This window comes from Hyperoodon ampullatus, assembly GCF_949752795.1.
Source record: "Hyperoodon ampullatus genome assembly, chromosome: 13".
NCBI lineage: Eukaryota > Metazoa > Chordata > Mammalia > Artiodactyla > Ziphiidae > Hyperoodon > Hyperoodon ampullatus.
Window position 1 is genome coordinate 59309198 of NC_136926.1, and position 21272 is coordinate 59330469.

Genomic DNA, 21272 nt, shown 5'->3' on the forward strand with positions numbered 1-21272 from the left:
TGTATATTGGAAAATTCCTAGGATAAATCCCACTTGATCATGGTGTATGATCCTTTTAATGTATTGTTGGATTCAGTTTGTTAGTATTTTGTTGAGGATTTTTGCATCTAGCTTCATCAGTGATATTGGCCTGTAATTTTCTTTTTTTGTGTGATGTCTTTGTCTGGTTTTGGTATCAGAGTTATGCTGACTTCATAGAATGAGTTTGGAAGTGTTCCTTCCTCTTCAGTTTTTTGGAAGAGTTTGAGTAGGTGTTAAGTCTTTTCAAAATGTTTGGTAGAATTCACCTGTGAAGCCAAAACTAATCCATTTACATTTAAGGTCTGGAACTTTTGTTGGTTGGAAGTTTTAAAATTACTGATTCAATTTCATTACTGGTAATTGGTCTGCTCATATTTTCCATTTCTTCCTGTTTCAGTCTTGGGAGATTTCACATTTCTAAGAATTTGTCCATTTCTTCTGGATTGTCCATTACATTGGTATGTAGTAATTCAGAGTAGTCTTTTATGATCTTTTGTATTTCTGTGGTGTCTGTTGTAACTGTCTCTTTTTCATTTCTGATGTTATTGTTTTGGGCCCTCTCCTTTTTTTCCTTGATGAGTCTGGCTAAATTTTGTTTATCTTCTCAAAGAACAAGCTCTTAGTTCCATTGATCTTTTCTGTTGCTTTTTCAGTCTCTATTTTATTTATTTCTCCTCCGTTCTTTATGATTTCTTTCCTTCTACTAATAATGGGTTTGTTTGTTCTTTTTTCCCTAGTTGCTTTAGGTGTAAAATTCAGTTGTCTACTTGATATTTTCTTGTTTTCTGAGGTAAGCTTGTATTGCTAACTACTTCCCTCTTGGTGTAGTGTTTTTGCTGCATTCAATAGGTTTTGGTTGTTGTGCTTACCTTTTTATTTCTCTCTAAGTATTTTTTTTAAATTTCCTCTTTGATTTCTTCAATGATTAATTGGTTGTTTAGTAGCATATTGTTTAGCCTCTATGAGTTTGTGGTTTTTGCAGTTTTTTCCTTGCAGTTGATTTCTACTCTTATAACACTCTGGTTAAAAAAAAAAAAAGATTCTTGATATGATTTCAATTTTCTTAAAATATCAAGGCTTTTTCTGTGGCCCAGCATGTGGTCTATCAGGGAGAATGTTCCACGTGTACATGAGAAGAATGTGTATTCTGCTGCTTTTGGGTGGAATGCTCTATAAATATCAATTAAGTCTATTTGGTCTAATGTGTCATTTAAAGCCTGTGTTTCGTTATTCATTTTCTGTATGGATGATCTGTCCATTGATAAAAGTGGAGTGTTAATGTCTCCCACTATTACTGTGTTACTGTGAATTTCCCCTTTTATGTCTCTTAACATTTGCCTTGTATACTGAGGTGCCCCTATGTTGGGTGAATATATATTTACAATTGTTATGTCTTCTGCTTGGATTGATCCTTTGATCACTATGTAGTATTTCTCTTTGTCTTGTAACAGTCTTCATTTTAAGATCTACTGGTTTTTTTTTTTCTGATATAAGTACTGTTACTCTGGCTTTTTAAAATTTCTATTTGCATGGAATATCTTTTTCCATCCCCTCATTTTCAATTTGAATGTGTCTCTAGATTTGAAGTCAGTGTCTTGTGGACAACATATATACGGGTCTTGTTTTTATAACCATTCATGCAATCTGTGCCTTTTGGATGGGGCATCTAATCCATTTACATTTAAGGTAATTATCAATATGTATGTTCTTATTGCCATGTTGTTAATTGTTTTGGATTTGTTTTGTAGGCCTTTTTCCCCCTTTCTTTGTTTGTCCCCTTCTCTTGTGATTTGATGACTATTTTTAGTGTTGTGTTGGATTCTTTTTATTTTTTGTGTGTATATCTATTATAGATTTTTGGTTTGCAGTTACTATGAGATTTTTGTATAGCAGTCTATATATACACATAATTAAGTTGCTGATGTCTTACTTTTAAATGCATTTTAAAACCCCTCTATTTGTACTCTCCTCCCCTATGATTACTGTTCTTGATATTATATTTATATCTAATTTTTTTGTTTAGCCCTTAACCATGGAAATAGATTATTTTAATACTTTTGTCTTTAAACCTCCCTACTAGCTTTGTGTGTGGATGAGTTCCTACCTTTATTGCTTGTTTGCCTTTACTGATGAGATTTTTCATTTCATAACATTCTTGTTTTTCACTGTGGACTTTTCTTTTTAACCTAAAGAAATTTCTTTAACATTTGATGTAAAGCTGTCTTGGTGGTGCTGAATACTTTTAGCTTTTGCTTGTCTGTAAAGCTTTTGATTACTCATGAAATCTGAATGGAATCTTTGCTGGGTAGTGTATTCTTGGTTGTAGGTTTTTCCCTTGCATCACTTTAAATATGTCATGACACGCCCTTCTGGCCTGCAGAGTTTCTGCTGAGAAAACAGCCAATAGTCTTATGGTAACTCCCTTGAATGCTATTTGTTGCTTTTCCTGTGCTGCTTTTGATATTCTCTCTTTATCTTTAATTTTTGTCATTTTGATTATAATGAGTCTTTGTGTGTTCCTCTTTAGGTTAATACTGTATGGGACTCTCTGCATTTCCTGGACTTGGGTGACTGTTTCCTTTCCCAGGTTAAGGAAGTTTTCAGCTTCTAAGTCTTCAAAGATTTTCTCAGGCCTTTTCTCTCTCTCTTCTCCATCTGGGACCCCAGTAATGTGAATATTATTGCACTTGATATTGTCCCAGAGATCTCGTAAACTGTTCTCACTTAACTCTTAAGGCTCAGCCTCAAAAGTTATAGAGAATCAGTTCTACTACACTCTGCTGCTCAAAACAAATCATAGGGCCAGCCCAGATCCAAGAGGATGGGAGAAACAGACTCTGCCTCTTGTTGGGGGAGTGATTAGGACACTGAAAAGTAGTATGTGGAATAAGGTATATTGTGGTGACTAATAAAATCTATCACAGTTCTTCAAAGACTTCTTAGAAAACTTGTGTGCAATATTTATTTCTCATAATTCTCAATATAAACCTCAGAAAGCAGCCATACTTGATACTATGTATTCTCAGAGGAAAAGACAGACAGTAACAGGTAAAATTTACACTCACTTGATGAAAGTCTGTCAGATCAATTTTGTTATCCACCAGGACCAAGGGGATATCATAAGTGTGGCTGACCTGAAAAATGAGCTCTTTAAACTTGGCAGCCTCCTGGAATGACTGATGGTCAGTGACAGAGTACCAGATGGTGAATCCCTCACCACCTGACATGTACTATTCCCACATGGCTGTGAATTCTGCCTGCAGGAAAAGAGTAAAATTATTATGTAATTTAAAACAATGAAGTGAACACATAACATTAGCAACATAAAAGGTCAAAAGTAGACAAATTAGGAGACTAAGTAGTTTGGGTAGAAATTTTCTAAAAGTATATTTATAGGCTTTGCAGATAGAAGAGCCATGTGAGGTCTAAACAAACCATTATGAAATCCAAATGTTTTAAACTGCTCAAAGTGTTGATCTTTAATCACAGAAGATTTGATTTAAGAGATATTAGGGGGGCTTCCCTGGTGGCGCAGTGGTTGTGAGTCCGCCTGCCGATGCAGGGGACGCAGGTTCGTGCCCCGGTCTGGGAAGATCCCACATGCCACGGAGCAGCTGGGCCCGTGAGCCATGGCCGCTGAGCCTGCACGTCCGGAGCCTGTGCTCCACAACGGGAGAGGCCACAGCAGTGAGAAGCCCGCGTACCACAAAAAAAAAAAAAAAAAAAGAGATATTAGGGGAGATATGTTAAAAAGCAAATTTACTCATGAACTCTTGGTGATTATTTATAGATTATATACTTCTAATGACCTAATTTTAGGAAAAGAAATCTAAATTTGTACACTCCAAACATTAAAACCTAGAGGAACTCACTAAATTTCTCCTGAAAAAATATGAAAACAAACTAGAGTTTTACTTTATCCTTGTGAATGGAGGAAGTTATTAACATAAATACTCCCTAACCCAGAGATATATTGGGGTATTCTTAGATATGCCTCCCTAAGAGGCATAAACAGAGAGATATTAATTGCTGAGTCACGGGTCCATTTCTACATTCTGTTGACTCTTCCATCCTCTCTTTGTAGAGGAGGACAGTAACTCCCTCCCCAATGTACCAATATCCCAACCTGGGAGACATTGTTGTATCAGTTTTTATGTTGCATTACACCTAAACTAAATTGGTTGGCAACTGAAAATTCAATATTTGGCTTGACTTGTGATATGAAACACTTATTTTACTCTGAAATATCTGTTTTCATTCACTATTACTCTGAACCTCTTGCTAAAAACACAAAGGTTAATTAGACACTTGCAATGGGTAATATAAAACTTAGACTCTAGCTGTGGAACAAGCCATGCTAAAAAATACAAAAACAACACAGGACCATATTGTGAAACAAACAAACAAACAAAAAACAAAACCTGATCAGAGTAACTGTCAAAATAAATGTCAATTTGATTTAACATGGTTTGACATTTAAAGGATGGCAGCATTTACATAGATCCAGAAATTCTGGAAAACTGAGGTGCTTACAAGTCCAGAGAAAGTAATAAAGTTAATAAGGTCCTGAGTTAGTTGGTGAATCTCTTAAAGATTTTTCAGTCAGTATGACAAATGCAAACAGTATCACTGAATTCAGCCAATCATTTCAAAGCTGTAAGAATGAGCCAAGAGAGAAAAGAAAACTTATCCAAGGGTAGATAGCCAGCTAATGTAGAGCTGGTTTGAATAATTAATATTCTCTGACCCTCACTATTTCAATTTATTAAATACTAAATTTTACTTTAACTCAATCGTAAATTTTACCATGTGAGTGAAACAAACTAACATGGGAGAAAAAAATCCTACTGGACCCAGTTTCTTCATCTCCAAAACAAAGTTAGATTATAAAATGTCTGAGGTCCCTCATACTTCTGACATTCTTTGATTTTGAAAACGCTATGCCTCAATCAGAATCCTACAGTTGATATAGATCGACTAGAGAAGCATGGATTGAAATAGCTAACTGATATTTCCCAAACTTTTAATTACTTTTTCATATAGAAATGATAGAATCATCATAGAAATATATCAAATCTTGCAAAAAATGTAAATAGATTTGTTGAATCAGTTGTATATGGTTTAAGTCATAATAAAAGTGCAAACTGAACTGGAAAAGACATATTTTACAATTTACTGTTCAGTCAGTCTAATTGTCAATTATTATTTTAAACATTAGACTTATTTTTAATCGTCTAGTGTTTATTGAAAAATATTAAATGCACATTGCAAAATGTTTAAATGGTACAAGTATATAAAATTAATTTAGTTTTCTTTCCACCTCAAACTTCTAGTTTTTTTTCGTAAATGCATGAGTTAATTTTTTCTTTATCCTTACAGAAACAGTCTATGTATACACAGCCAGAGACATACATTTCACCTTTATACACCTCTTTATACTAAAATAGGAACATAATATACCTAATTTTTACTTTAAATCTTAATTAAGCCTTAAGAACCTTAATATACCTTGAATATAATATATTTAATATAACTTGGAATTGTTCCATTTAAGCATACACAAGTATTGATTATTATTTTCCCTGGTTGCATAATAATTCCTTTTATGCATATACTATATTTTATTTAAATAGTTGTCAATGAACAGGCATCTAGATATCCTCCTTTTATTCCTAATACAAACAATGCAACAGTGTATATTTTTAGCCATCCACATTTCACAAATTTATGTATACCTGGGAAGTAGTACTGCTAGATCAAAGAGAATATATATTTTTACTTTTGAGAAATACTGCCAATTTCACCACTAAAGATATTGTACCAATAACACCAGCATTATACAAAAGTGCCTGTTTCCTTTAATTCTTACCAATACCATTTACCATCAAAGTTTTCTATCTTTTATAGATTTTAGGGTAAAAATAGTATCTTGTTTCTTTAATCTGTATTTATTTATGAGCTATATTGAACATCTTTTATGTTTATTGTCCATTTACAAATTCTCTTCTAGATATGGATTCAATTTTGTTGTAAGAAACAAAATATTTTTTGATTTTGAATTAGGATTTTTTTTTTAATTTGGACTGGGGAAGTTTCTTTATATGTGAAACAAAAGAGAAGAACAGTAAATTTGACTATTTCAACAATACCTACACCATAGACAAAAGACTAAAATTTTTTAAAGATCCCAACAACCTGTTAGGAAGACAGGTAAAGTACATAAAGGTGAAATTCACAAAGAATAACACTGGATGAATGGATGAGTGAATATCCAATAATGCTGGTTAACCAAACTCAAAGTCACATATATGTCATTTTAAAAATAGATACAGTAGGCCTCACATCTGACCTGAATTGTAGTCTCCAGGTATAAGGTTCTAGCATCATAGTGTTTTACCAAGCTCCTTGGCTGATTTTGCTTTGCACATGTATGTAAGGGTACAAAACTTTGCATTTATGTTCAAAAGTTGTCTATATAATCTGAAAGCACAGAATCTGGAAGACATAGTATACAACTTCTAGGTCTATTACTCACTTAGGGTGTATCTTCTAACAACCCCTCAGCACCTCAATGTCCTGTTTGTCAAATAGAAATTAGGACACACACTAAACCTGTCTTACAAAGCTATAGAAAAGATCAAATGAGCAAAGAGAAGTGAAAATGTTTTGATAAATTTTTAAAATACAAATTAAGCCTATTATCTCTGGTACAAATCCTGCAGAATGCAACATTTCCCTGAAGGCACAGGCATGAAATCCTCTTTGAGCTGCAGTAAATATGTGTGAGAGCATTTCTTAAATAAGCTCAATCAGAAAATTATTAAGCTTTTTCTCCAAATAGGAGAATCTTGCCACCAGTAAAACAGGTATAATTAAGTTATCCCAAAGAATACAGAGGATACTTCCTCTTAGATGACCTTATCCATACCAGTTCTTTCATAGCATATATATGTGTGTGTGTTACTGAAAGATGCACTGGAGGTTGGTGGAGCCCAGAGAATTGAGCAGATCTGCAGCTATGTATCAACTTAATAACATAAAATACGGAAATCACTTTTCAAGGAAAAATGCTATGTTCAACATGCTGCTTCCATCTTCATTCATCCATGAATTAAAGATCCCTCTGTTTTGTGTTCTGTGTATCTTGAATATGAACATCTTCATTTGCATCCTGCTATAAATAAAAGTTGTTGGTTAATTATTCAGGAACATTATGAGATTCTATTTGTTATCTGTAAGTAACAAAATATATATGGAATGGGTGCACAGTAAAATGCTGTAAACATAAACGTTTCCAATATCTTCCAAGCTATTCTGAGTACAATGCTGCAGCTTGATCAGTTCCCTTTGATATGCTTTCTTATAATGAAATTTATAATGAAATAGTGTAAAAATTCTCTTAATTCTGAAAATAAAGAAATAAGTTTTGATTAGTCTCCTATCCCAGTTTCTTGATTATCAGAGTAAGAATTTTGAGCAGGTATTTGGAAACTTAGGGACAGAACCAGCTCTCCATTGCATTCAACTAGTGGTATTACATTGTATGAATGAGCTAGCACAATAGTCAGACCAGCCTTTCAACTGTTTCCTGGTACAACACACATAACATTGTCTATACTGGTTACTATACCCACTACAACCATATCTCTGCACCAAATTTATCTTCTTAGTATGAAAGAAGCAAATCAACACACAAAATAGTAGCCAGGAGCACATATTAGGGGAACTCACAAGAGAATGTATCTGGGCAGGTTTCCCAGGGGAAGGGAGAGTGGCAATTCTGTTCAAATAGTAAGTCATTACTGAAGTTTCCTGAGCCCTGTGGGGGACAAAAGACTGGGCATTGGTTGGATGTGCAAGGAGGAGATGAAGTGTGGGGTTAGAGAGAAAGTGCAGGACATGTGATGTGGGACTGGGATATATACTTAAGATGGGAAATTATGTTACAGAAAGAGACATGAGTATAGCTCATGTAAAGGGGTGACATGTTCCTGTTGTTGAGCAAGGTCAGGTTATTGACCCATGACAACAAGATTTTGGACTTGATGTGACAGTAAACCAAGAACTCAAGAGAAAGGAGGAAAGCAACATGCAGCCCAGTTTATTGCCAGGATTGGTCTGGCAATAGTAGGAGTAATGGAGAGAAGAGAGGTTGCAGGCAGGGAGAAATTCTTGAAGGCTTTTGCAGTAACCCTGATTTTTCCATAGGAGAAGAAATAGAAGGTGAAATACTTAAATGAAAGGTCATGATACAAAGAATTGGGGAGAAGAGAAATATGAAGAAAAACTTGATGCTCACTAGTTTGGGTGTAAGAGAGACAGGAAGTGGGAAAATGCTATTGATGGTTCAATCAATGATACTAGGCAATAGGTTGGGCTTTTGCACATGCTCTACCTCTGTGGTCTATGTTATCAACTCCCACTTTGGATATTTAAAAAATCAAAATATAGATATACTAAATAGTATGGCCAAATTCTTAGAATTGTCTTATTTCAAGGTGTATTCCTGTAGGTTTTATCAATTAGATAAAATCTACAGGAATTGGTAGATAATTTTTCAATTATCCAGTACTTAGAAAATCAGATACACATCATGCCACACTGCCTAGCCAAGAAAGGAAAAATTAAACAAAATATGTCTCCAGATTTTGTAGCTCTGGAGCCTGGCAAACAACAACAGAAGTAATAACAGAAAGAAGTTAATTAAGAAAGTGAATAACTTAAGGGCCATTTTGTCTCATATATGTTTGCACTAAAAGGAGTTATCCATAGGTAACTGGAAATATGGTATATATGAAAGAATAAAATCTAAAAGGGGTAGGTATGAAAGCCGCAATCAGAGGTGGGGCAAGTATTTTGGACTGACCAATAAGGACAGGAATTAGGGTGTAAAGTTGACTAGTCTGGATCAGTTTTGGGAAAGAGTATTGTTTTGCCACTTTTTTTTTTCCTTGAGATGTGGAGCTTTGTACCACTTCAAGTATATGTATCTATTTTAAAGATTTTATGAAAATGGTTTTTAACAGCTCTCTTCTAGTTGTATTCCCTCTTGCCAAACATGCTCAGTACTTAACAACTTCCAGATTTTGGCACTTATAATTCTTTCTTTCTATTGTAATTCATGTACTTTGCTCTCATTCCCAACAGTAGGTTCTAAACTACCTGAGATAAGGCCTGTTCAGCCTTGTATACTCCAAAGCACTAGGGATGGTACCTGGATCAGAGCCCAGTAGATAATTATATTATCATTTGGTTAATTACTTAGCTTAAGCTAAATGTTTAAAGTAATGTTACCATTTCCTTGATGATATACACTTTATGGAGAGTGAAGTTTGAAGGCTGGAGAATTGAAACAAAAGGAAAAGGAGATCAAATCTCTACAATAAATGGATAAAGCTTTTATATTGTTATTTACTCATTCCTGCACATGTAAGGCCAGGCCTCATTTAACTTTTATGTAGCCATATATATCACTAAAATTTGCATCAATTAGAGAGCAACTTAATGTTCTCTACCTTCAATTATTTGTCTTTTTCTAAGAAGAAATGAAGTCTGAATCTTATTGTCTTTGGATGCATCAAATTTCTTTCCCAGAGAAGTCTGTTTGCCTTTTTCCCCATCTGTTTGACATGTACTTCCTCAGAGCCTTAAAGTTTCATGACAGTCTCTGGTAATAGAAATCCACCAAAAAATATTATCACAGCTGGCTTCCTGTTTATCCTGGAGGGCACTCATATTGGTAGCTACTTTTCTTCTGATAAAACCTACAAGAATGCATTATGAAAGAAGCAACTTAACTGTGTTGTTTAAAAACTTTTAACAAGGTTGATACAGAGGGAACATGTCTCAACATAATGTGTCATATATGATAAGCCCACAGCTAACATTGTGCTCAATGGTGTAAAGCTGAGAACATTTCCTCTAAGTTCAGGAACAACACAAGGATACTGTCCCACCAGTTTTTGTAAACATAGTATTGGCTCTCCTAACTACAGGATTTAGACAAGAAAAAGAAAGAAAAGCAAAGTAAATTGGAATGGAACAAGTATAACTGTCACTGTTTGGATATGACATGATACTATACATAGAAAATCCTATAGATGCCACTAAAAATCTACTAGAAATCATCAATGATTTTAGGAAAATTGTAGAATAAAAAATTAGTATACAGAAATCTGTTGTGTTTCTGTAGATAACAACAAACTATAAGAAATAGAAATTAAGAAATCAATCCCATTTAAAACTGCATCAAAAAGAATAAAATACCTAGGAATAAATCTAACTAAGGAGGTGAAAAACCTGTACTTGCAAAGCTCTTAGACACTGATGAAAGAAATTGAAGGTGGCACAAACAGATGGAAAGATATACTATGTTCATGGATTGGAAAAATTAATATTGTTAAAATGACCATACTACTTAAGTCAATCAACAGATTCAATGGCATCCCTATCAAAAATACCAAATGCATTTTTTACAGAACTAGAACAAAGAATTCTAAAATTCGTTTGGAAAAATAAAAGATAGCCAAAGCAAACTTGAGAAAGAAGAACAAAGCTGGAGGTATTATGCTCCCTGATTTCAAAACATACTACAGAACTACAGTAATCAAAACAGTATAGTACTGTCACAAAAACAGACACATAGATCAATGGAACAGAATAGAGAGCACAGAATTGAACCCACACTTGTGTGAGCAATTAATCTATGACAAAGGAGGCAATAATATATAATGGGGAAAATATAGCCTCTTCAGTAAATGATCTTGGAGAAACTGGACAGTTACATGTAGAAGAATCAAACTGGACTATTCTTTCACACCATGCACAAAAATAAAATCAACATAGATTAAATACTTAAATAAATGGGGACATAGGGAGTGTGCTCTTTGACATCAATCTCTGCAATATTTTTTGTGGATATGTCTCCTTGAGAAAGAGGGGAAAAAAAGCAAAAGCAAACAAATGGGACTACATCAAACTAAAAAGCTTTTGCACAATGAAGGAAACTATTAACAAAACAAAAAGGTCTCCCAATGAGTGAAAGAAGAAATTTGCAAACAACAAATCCAATAATGGTTAAAATCCAAAATACACAAAGCATTCATACAACTCAACAGCAACAACAACAACAAACCAATTAAAAACTGGGCAGAAGATCTGAAAGGGCATTTTTACAAAGAAGACTTACAAATGGCTAACAGGTACATGAAAAGTGGCTTAACAACACTAATAAACAGGAAAATGCAAATCAAAACCACAATGAGATATCACTTCACACCTTCAGAACCCCTATTATGAAAAATACAACAAACAACAAATGTTGGCAAAGATGTGGACAAAAAGGAATCCTCATGCCCTGTTGGTGGGAATGTAAACTGGTGAAGCTACTATAGAGAACATTATTGGAGGTTCCTTTAAAAATTAAAAATAGATCCACCATGTGACTCAGCAATTCCACTTCTTGATAGTTATTCAGATAAAACAAAGACACTAATTTGAAAAGATATATTCATGCCTATGTTCATTACAGCACTATTTACAATAACCAAGATATGGAGGGAACCTAAGTACCCATTGATAGATGAATGGGTAAAGAAGATGTGAGATATATATAGATATAAAACAATATTACTCAGCCATAAAAAATAATTGAAATCTTGACATTTGCCACAACATGGATAGACTTAGGGAGTATTATGCTAAGTAAAATAAGTCAGACAGAGAAAGGCATATACTGTATGATTTTACTTATATGTGAAATCTAAAAGACAAAACAAATGAATAAACATAATTAAACAGAAACAGAGTTACAGATACAGAGAACAAACAAGTGGTTGCCAGAAGGGAGGAGGTGGAGGCTGGAAACAAAGAAGTGAGGTAGAGTAAGAGGTACAAAGTTCCAGTCACAAAATAAGTGAGTCAGGGGTATGAAATATACAGTGTGGATAATATTTTCAATAACTATGTAATAACTTTGTATGGTGACATATCTCAACTAGACTTATCCTTTTGAAATGTATGGAAATGTTGAATCATTATTTTGTGTAACATGAAATAACATAGTATCATAGGTCAATTATATCTCAAAAACAAACAAATAAACTCATAGAAAAAGAGATCAGATTTGTGTTTACCAGAAGTGAGGATTGGAGGAGAGGAAATTAAATGAGGGCAGTTAAAAGGTAAAAACTTCCAGTTATAAGATAAATAAATACTAGGAATGTAACATACAACATGATAAATATAATTCACATAGCTGTATGTTGTATCTGAAAGTTGTTAAGTGAGTAAATTCTAAGAGTTCTCATTACAAGAAAGTTTTTTTCTATTTCTTAATTTTGTATCTATATGAGATGAAGGATATTTACTAAACTCGTGATAATCATTTCATGATGTATGTATGTCAAATCATTATGCTGTACACCTTAAACTTACACAATACTGTATATCAATTATATCTCAGTAAAAGTAGAAGAAAAATTAAAAGAAATAAAAAAGAAAAATGGCACTGACCCTGAAGTGCTTGTGTAAATCAGGTCACTAAAGGAGAAGGGCAGCTTCCCACACAATGTAAAAGAGATTGGAAGACTGAATTTTCTGACCCAGCTGCATTTCAATTCCTTATGAGAAAATGATGTCTTTACAATTTTTCTGGGACCTGATTTCTTATCTGCTGAGTAAAAGGGTCACAGCTGATAATCACTAAATTCTCTACTATGTGGAAAAAGTGCAAGTGTGGGGCACAGTGGTGAAATGAGACAATTTATATGATCAAGCCATGAGACATGTGACCCCATTAGAATATAGAGTGAATATTCAGGAGTCATGGGACATAAATTGGGATATGTAGCATAGTATCAGATTGCATAGGGTGTTAAAATCAGACAGATGAGTATAGATTTGATGTGAATGCAAGTGGGTATCCATTGGACCTTGGAGGCCAAAGAGAAGCATAAGGAATATAATGCTTAAGAAAGCTTAGTTAGGTAAATAAATGAATGATGGATATATTGGAAGAGACAACCTGGGATTAGGGCAACCACTCAGGAAGCTGTATCTAAGATGGAGCATAATATATACCAGTACTTTATAAGTCAGGAACACTCTAATTTCTGTCTGGTTGTTGGTTAAAAAAAACAGAGCTGGATAATAAAGTGGTAAAAACAGATTTTATTAAGGATTGTTGTAACAAGGGAGAAAGGACCTCAGTATAGAACCAGGCTCAATTTCAAATATAGCATGGACAATTGGGAATTTATAGCCAATGTGCAGGGTGGGGATTGGTGGCTGGAAAATAACAGTAAATAGAAAGAGTGGGGGGGGGGATTCTGGTTAAACCTACCTAGAAGCATTCTTACTGAAGGGAGACCAGGGTGATCAGACATCACTTGGGGGTAGTGGAGGTTGAGGAACCTGATTATATATTAAGGGTGATGAGGTAGGAGGGTGGAGAGTTCGAGCTAAACCAATGTAGCAGGATTCTTGATAAAACTGGACCATGAAAAGGCAGAAACCAAAGTCAGAAAGTTGAGAAGTATTTGAAAGGTTCAGGGAACCTGGATAGAATTTAATGAAGGAAAGAACTTTTGTCACCATAATTCTGAAATTATGGAGGACGAACCATTATCTTCTATGGGCATCAGTTATTTGTGTTGTGAGGCAGTGCTGGCTACTCAATACAACTGAAAATTTTTTGGATTTTCTGGAGACAAATTATTCTAAGTATTACAAAGCAAGATGATTTGGTTTTTACTTGGGGGGGAAACCAAATAGTAATTTATTTTTTTCCATTCGTCCAATAGAAATATGAATTACTCTGTGTGATAATGGGGTGTTTTTTTTTACTGTATTTCATATATATCATATATCATTTTTCTTTATTTATAGTAGTATCCTATCACGTGCTCTAAATAAATTAGCGAATACAAATTTCACTTTTGTCAAAAGCTGTTTTTGCCTCTTTTGAGATGATCATATTACAGTAAGTCCCCTACATATGAACCTTCAAGCTGTGAACTTTCAAAGCTGTGAATGTGAGTTCCATCAACATCAGGCGTGAGTGAAGTTGCAGATTGCCCTCCGTCTCCTATTGTTGATGATCCTTCTGCTCTACCATCTCCCACCTCTTCTCCCTCCTCCAGTCAGTAACTCTCTTGTCTATTCACCCAATGCCAGCTCCTGTATGCCAGCTATTGTGCTGTACTACTGTACTTTTCAAGTTACTGTACTGTAAGATTAAAAGTTTTCTTTATTTTTCGTTTGTTTTTATCTTTGTGTGAAGATATTATAAAACTATTACAGTACAGTACTATATAGTCAATTGTGTTAGGTAGGTATCTAGGCTAACTTTGTTGGATTTACAAACAAACTGGACTTATGAATGTACTCTCAGAATGGAACTCATTCATATATAGGGCCCTTACTGTATACATATTCTTAATGAAACACCCTTGCATCCCTGGGATAAATCCCACTTGATCAGGATGCATGCTATTTTTAAAGTATTGTTAAATTCATTTGCTAACATTTTGTTGAGGATTTTCACATCTATGTTCATCAGGGATACTTGCCTATAAATTTGTGTGTGTGATGTTTGTTTGGTTTTGGTATCAGGGAAACTCTAGCCTTGTAGAATGAGTTCAAAAGCATTCCTCCCTCTGCAATTTTTGTTTTGATTTGTTTTGTTTTGTTTTGTTTTGTTGTAATAGTGTAAGAAGGATAGGTGTTAACTCCTCTCTAAATATTTGGTAGAATTCAGCTGTGAAGCCATCTGCTCCTGGGCTTTTGGTTTCTGTTGGGTGGGGGTGTGGGGGGAGTTGACTTATTATTGACTCAATTTCATTATTGGTAATTGGTCTTCTCATATTTTTAAATCCTCCTCGGTTCAGTCTGAAGAGATTTTACATTTCTAGAAATGTATTCATTTCTTTAGGTTTTTATATTTTATTGGCCTATAATGATTCCTAGTAATATCTTATGGTCCTTTTCATTTCTATGGTTCCTGTTGTCACTTCTTTTTCATCTCTCATTTTATTGATTTGGACCCTCCTCTCTTTTTTTCTTGGTGAACCTTGTTAAAGATTTATCATTTTTTTATGTATTCAAAAATCTAATATCTTAGTTTCACTAATCTTTTGTACTGTTGTTTGAAACTCTATTTCATTTATTTCTGCTCTGATATTTCTGATTTCTCTTACTCTACTAACTTTTGGTTTTGTTTGTTCTTCTTGTTCTTGTGGGTATAAACTTAGGTTGGTAATTTAAGATTTTTCTTGTTTACTGAGGTAGAACTTTATCACTATAAACTTCCCTCTTAGTACAGCTTTTGCTGCATCTCATAGATTTTATATAACTATGTTTTCATTTTCATTTCTCTCCAGGTGCTTTTTATTATTTTTATTTCTTCAATGACCCATTGGTTGTTTAATAGTGTTTAGTTTAGCTTCCACATATTTGTGTATTTTTGCAATTTGTTTCTGTAGTTGGTTTCTAGTCTCATAATACTGTGTCTGGAAAAGATTCTTGATATGATTTCAATTTTCTTAAATTTACTGAGGCTTGTTTTGTGGCCTGGAGTGTAATCTATCCTGGAGAATGTTCCATGTGCACTGGAAAAGAATGTGTATTCTACTGCTTTTGGTCGGAATGTTATATATAGATAGATAGATAGATAGATAGATAGATAGATAGATATAGATATAGATATATATAGATAGATAGATATAGATAGATATAGATATAGATATATATAAAGTTCTTTTGGACAATGTGTTGTTTAAGGCCAGTGTTTCTTATTGATTTTTTGTTTGGATGATATGTCCACTTATTAAGTGGGGTGTTAAAGTACCCTAATGTTATTGTGTTACTGTCAATTTCTCCCTTTATGTCTGTAATATTTGTTTTGTGTATTTAGGTGTGCCTATGTTGGTTGCATATATATTTAAAACTGTTATCTCTTCTTGATTGATTGATTCCTTAATCATTATGTAATGTTCTTCTTTGTCTCCTGTTAGAGACTTTGTTTTTAAGTCTATTTTGTCTGTTTTAAGTATTGCTAACCCAATTTTTTTTTTCATTTCCATTTGCGTGGAATACATTTTTCCATCCTCTCATTTTAAGTCTACATGTTTGTTTAGATCTGAAATGAGTCTTTTGTACGTAGCATATATTTTGGTTTTGTTTTGTGCTCATTCAATGTCTTTTTTTTTTTTCTTTTGCCATGCACGGGCCTCTCACCATTATGGCCTCTTCCGTTGCAGAGCACAGGCTCCGGACGTGCAGGCTTAGCAGCCATGGCTCACGGGCCCAGCCACTCTGCGGCATGTGGGATCTTCCCGGACCGGGGCACTAACCCATGTCACCTGAATCGGCAGGCGGACTCTCAACCACTCTGCCACCAGGGAAGCCCTCTATGTCTTTTGATTGGAGCATTTAGTCCATTTACATTTAAAGTAACTATTAATAAGTATACACATGCCATTTTGTTAATTGTTTTGGATTTTTTTGTAGGGTTTTTTTGTTGTTGTTTTTGTTGTTCCTTTCTTTTTTGCTGTCTTCCCTTGTGATTTGATGACTGTCTTTAGTGTTATGCTTGAATTCCTTTTTCTTGTTTGTTGGTGTATCTATTATTGATTGTAGTTTCTGGTTACTATTATGCTTATATATAGCAATCTTTCTCTCTCTATATATATGATTATTTTTAATTGCTGATCTCTTAAGTTCAAATTCATTTTAACAACCCTCCCTTTATTTTTACTTCCTCCTCACCCACACTTCCTGGTCCTGGTCTTGACATCATATTTTACATCTTTTTGTTTTGCATATCCCTTAACTACTTATTACAGAAACAGATAATTATACTACTTTTGACGTAACCTTTCTATTAGCTTTATACATTGTTGATTTATTATCTTTACTGTATATTTGCCTTTACCCATTAGCTTTTTCTTCTGTATTTTTTTTTTTTTTTTTTTTTTTTGCTTAAAGAAGCCCCTTTAGCATTTTTTATAAATTTGGTTCTGTGGTGCTGAACTCTTTTAGCTTTTTCTTGTCTATAAAAATTTGATCTCTTTATCAAGTCTGAATGAAAGCCTTGCTGGGGAGAGATTATTGGTTGTAAGTTTTTTCCTTTCATCACTTTAGCTACATTGTGCCACTCTCTTCTGGCCTGCAGAGTTTCTGCTCAAAAACCGGCTGATAGCTTATTGGAGTTCCCTTGCAGGAAATGTGTTGCTTTTCCCTTGTAGCTTTTAATATTCTCTCTTTGATTTTAGTTTTTACCATTTTACTTTCAATGTATCTTAGTGTGTTCCTCTTTGAGTTGATTCTTTTGGAGAATCTCTGTACTTGCTGGAATTGTTTGTTTGGAATTGTCTGTTTCCTATCCCATGTTAGGGAAGTTTTCAGATATTATGTCTTCAAATATGTTTGTTGCCCCTTTCTCTCTCTTCTCCTACTGGGACCTCTATAATGTGAATGTTAGTGCCATTGATGGTGTCCCTAAATTTCTTAAGCTTTTCTTTTTATTTTTCTTTTCATTTCTTTTAACTTTCTTTTTCTTTTTCTGTTCTGCTTCAGTGATTTACACTACTCTGTCTTCCAGCTCTCTCATCCATTCCTCTGTATCAACTAATCTATTGTAAATTCCTTCTTGTGCATTTTGTATTTCAGTTATTGTAATTTTTATCTCTGGTTTTACTTTATACTTTCTAACCCTTTGTTAAAAATGTCTTACTTCTCACTCTGTTCATTTATTCTTCTCCTGAGACCTTTGAACAGTTTTACATTCATTACATTGAAATCTTTATTGAATTGATTTCCTATACCTATTTCACTTAGTTATTCTTGGGTTTTATCTTGTTCCTTTATTTTTAATACATTTCTCTGTCACCTAATTTTACTGAATTTGCTGTTTTTATTGCAATGTATTTGATAGGTTGGTTACATTACCCAACCTTTGAGAATCTGCCTTTTATAGAAGACATCCTATGCATCTCAGCTGTGTATTATCTTCTGGTCATCAGAGCTATATTCTCTAGTGGTACACCTGTGTTGGTTGTGTGAGCCTTTGCTTTGTGGTGGGTTGACCACTCTGGATGATCTGGTAGGTGTTGCTGGCCTCCAGTCATTGGTTGCCAGTCCTTGTCTTGTGTGGAGACTGCTGGTTGTTAGTGAGTGGGCCCTGGGATGTCCCAGGGCTAGTACTGATCCACTTCTGGGTGTAGCTATGTTCAGAGTTGGGTGGTTACAGGTGTTGGGGATCCTGGATCTAACATTGACCTGTTAGAGGGCAGGGATGGTTCCTGACACAGCTGGCTGTGTGGTCCAGAGTGGCTCAAACCTGGTATTTGCCCAGTGGCGAGTAGGGCTGGATCCTAGGGCAGCTGTCTGAGGTGTCCAAAGTGTCTTACTACTGGTGTCAGGCTACAGTTGTGTGGGGCTGTGGCCCTTGGGGTCCTGGGGTTAGTGCCTGTCTGCTGGTATGTGGGCTGCATCCTGACATAGCAAGCTACAGGGCTACAGTGATCCTGGGACTGGTGTCTACCACTGGTGGGTTAGGCCATGTCCTGAGCCTAGTGCTGGCCTATTGGTAGGCAACACCATGTCCTGTGATCTTTAGCTGAAGGGCTTGGGGTTCCTGGAGTTGGTGTTGGCCCTCTAATGAACAGGGCCAAGGACAAGTTGTTCCTGGGGCTAGAGTCCACTCATTAGTGGGTGGTCCTGGTCCCTGGAGGTCTCTGGTTGCTGGTCCCTGAGGGTCCTGCATTTGGTGTGTTGGTTCAATGGTGGACAGGACTGGGGCCCTGCCAGTCCTGGAGCTGATGCTTCTCCACTGGTAGGTGAGGCTGGTCTAGGGGTTAGTGCTTGCTCACTTGTGGGCCAAGCCATGTCCTGAGGTCTCCAGCTTCTGGGCTCTGGGTACCTCAGGGATAGAGCTGGCACACTGGTGTGGGGGGTTGGGTCATTGACCCTCTGGTGGAAAAGATCAGGTTTCAAGGCAGCTCCTGGCTGAAGAGGTCTTATGGCAGCCAGCCTGTTGTTGGTGGGGCTGTGTCTCCACTTGTCTAGTTTCTTGGCCCAATGTGTCCCAGTACTGGTGCCAACAGGCCTGCCCACATCATGGTGCTAATAAGCGAGAGAGAAGATTCCAAAATGTTGCTTGCCAGGACCAGTGTCTTCATGGTAGAAGGAACTACCCAGAACTGTTGTCTCCAGTGTCTATGTCCCAATAGTGAGGTTCATTTGCCTCCTTCCTCTCTGGGAGACTCTCCAAGATCAGCAGGTAAGGCTGACCCAGGCTTCTCTCAAAATATTGCTTCTTCCTTGGGTCCCAGAGGATGTGAGATTTTGTATGTCCCCTTTAAGAGTAGATTCTCTATTTCCCACAACCCTCTGTCTCTTCTAAACGTAAGCCCCACTGGCCTTCAAAGGCAAACATTCAGGGGGCTTGTCTTCTTGGTGCAGGACCTCTGGGCTTGGGAGCTCTGTGGGGCTTGGAAAACTTGTTGCTAGGGAAAACCTCTGCACTTGTAATAATCCTGTTTGTGGATCACCCATCTGCTGGTATGGGTCTTGACAGTATCTCTCCTCTACTACTACTCATCTTATCATGGTTCCTTATTTGTTTAGTTGTAGAGACATTTTCTGCAGTCTTCTAGTCTTTCTTCTCAATAGTTTCTCTGTAAATAGTTGTAATTTTGGTGTGCCTATAGGAGGAGGTGAGCTCAGGGTCTTCCTACTCTGCCATCTTGGCCTCGCCCCCATTCTTTCTTCTCTTATGCATATATGCCTAATGGGCCCAGCCCTTATTAATAATTGTTCTGTTTTATATATTTTCATCACTTATGAGTCTCAAAAATTAGCAGTTCTATCTTTATCATGTTGTTATTATTTAAGTGAGTTAGATTTGTTTTATGAAGTAGATTTTAAACATTTATGAGAGTCAACATCAAGGCTTAAACTGTGTTTAATATTTATATTGCCTAGTAGATTTTGGGTAGATGGAAATTTCAATTAAATTGTTGCTGTTTGAATGGATAAATGTCATTTCAAGTAAATACATTTTTATACTTGGTCCTCAGAGAATGTCCGTGTTCTGGAACAGTGAAATAAGAAAGCTTCTAACAGTACAGGATTTTTGAAGACATATAAGAATATATTTTAATTGGTCAATTTTTAATAAAATTTTTAGGAAAAACTTTTGAAAATTTAAACTTTTAGAGAACATGTCTACACAAGTAAAATCAGTAAAATTTGTGTCCTCAAATCAGCCAATCTCTCTCTTTTAAAAAATTATTTTGCAACCTTGTATACCAATATATTAATTTTTTGAATACAGAACAGTTATTGTTTGCCCCAAATTATTTCAACTTTCTGCAGTAACTGCTTTACCAAATAATTTGGTTATACAAATGTAACTGTGCTTCATTCCACTTTCAGACTCAGTTAGCTCCTCAATAACATAAAAGTTTTAAAATACTAATTTGGTGATTTTAAGATAATTTTCATCTAGGTATTTAAAATGTAATAATTTAAAAATTACATATTCAACTGTAAATATTCCAAAATACAGGTTAATAACAGGAGGTTAAAAAGCCAGTAAAAATATAAAGATAATGGGTAAAGGTAAGATAATGAGGAAAACTGAGTTTTAAAACTATCAAAGTTGGCTACTGTCATAGTGTTGTGAGATGCCTGAAAGTGGATTCAATAGGGAAGATAATAGTTCATATAAATCATAAGTTTCAGTAGTTAATAAAAAATCATAGATACTAATATATTTCCCATCTAACATATCAGCTTTATTATTTTAAAAATGTACTTTGGTGCCCAGTATATTTAGAAATTTGAAGCAATTTTTTTCTAAAACAATCTCTATTGAATCAATATTTTAAAATTGAAAATTTGCTCTTTATGATGGTAGGCAATTTCCCCATTCTTCCCCCCATCTCAAAATACAATTATAATCCCAGATTTTTTTCTTAAATATATAAATACCATTAGAAAACAAAATAATGAAAACAGTACCTTAAATTTTCTAGGAGATTAAAGGTGAAACAAAACAAAACAAAGACAGATTATCGGAAGGCTTCCTAGTGTAGTCTTAGTAGTTTTTAAACACTAAGTCACTAGCATATAGAAAAACAGTGGACCAGGGCCTGTTTGTCAGAATAATTAAATAAAGGAATATCTGGGACAAGTGACACTCCTTTCCTCCACCTTAGCTCAAAGCCCTGCTGATCCTTTTAAGG

The 21272-nt window shown here is 35.1% G+C and overlaps 1 protein-coding gene across 1 annotated transcript in view; it reads right to left on the bottom strand.

The window, feature by feature from the left end:
- The window catches only part of RIT2 (Ras like without CAAX 2), a gene marked incomplete at both ends in the record, with an annotated part of 543330 nt that overhangs the window by 244512 nt on the left and 277546 nt on the right, over window positions 1-21272 (bottom strand). Inside the window, 2 exon segments of the mRNA XM_079718180.1 lie at window positions 3087-3251; window positions 3255-3278. Coding sequence (XP_079574306.1) covers window positions 3087-3251; window positions 3255-3278 — 189 coding nt within the window.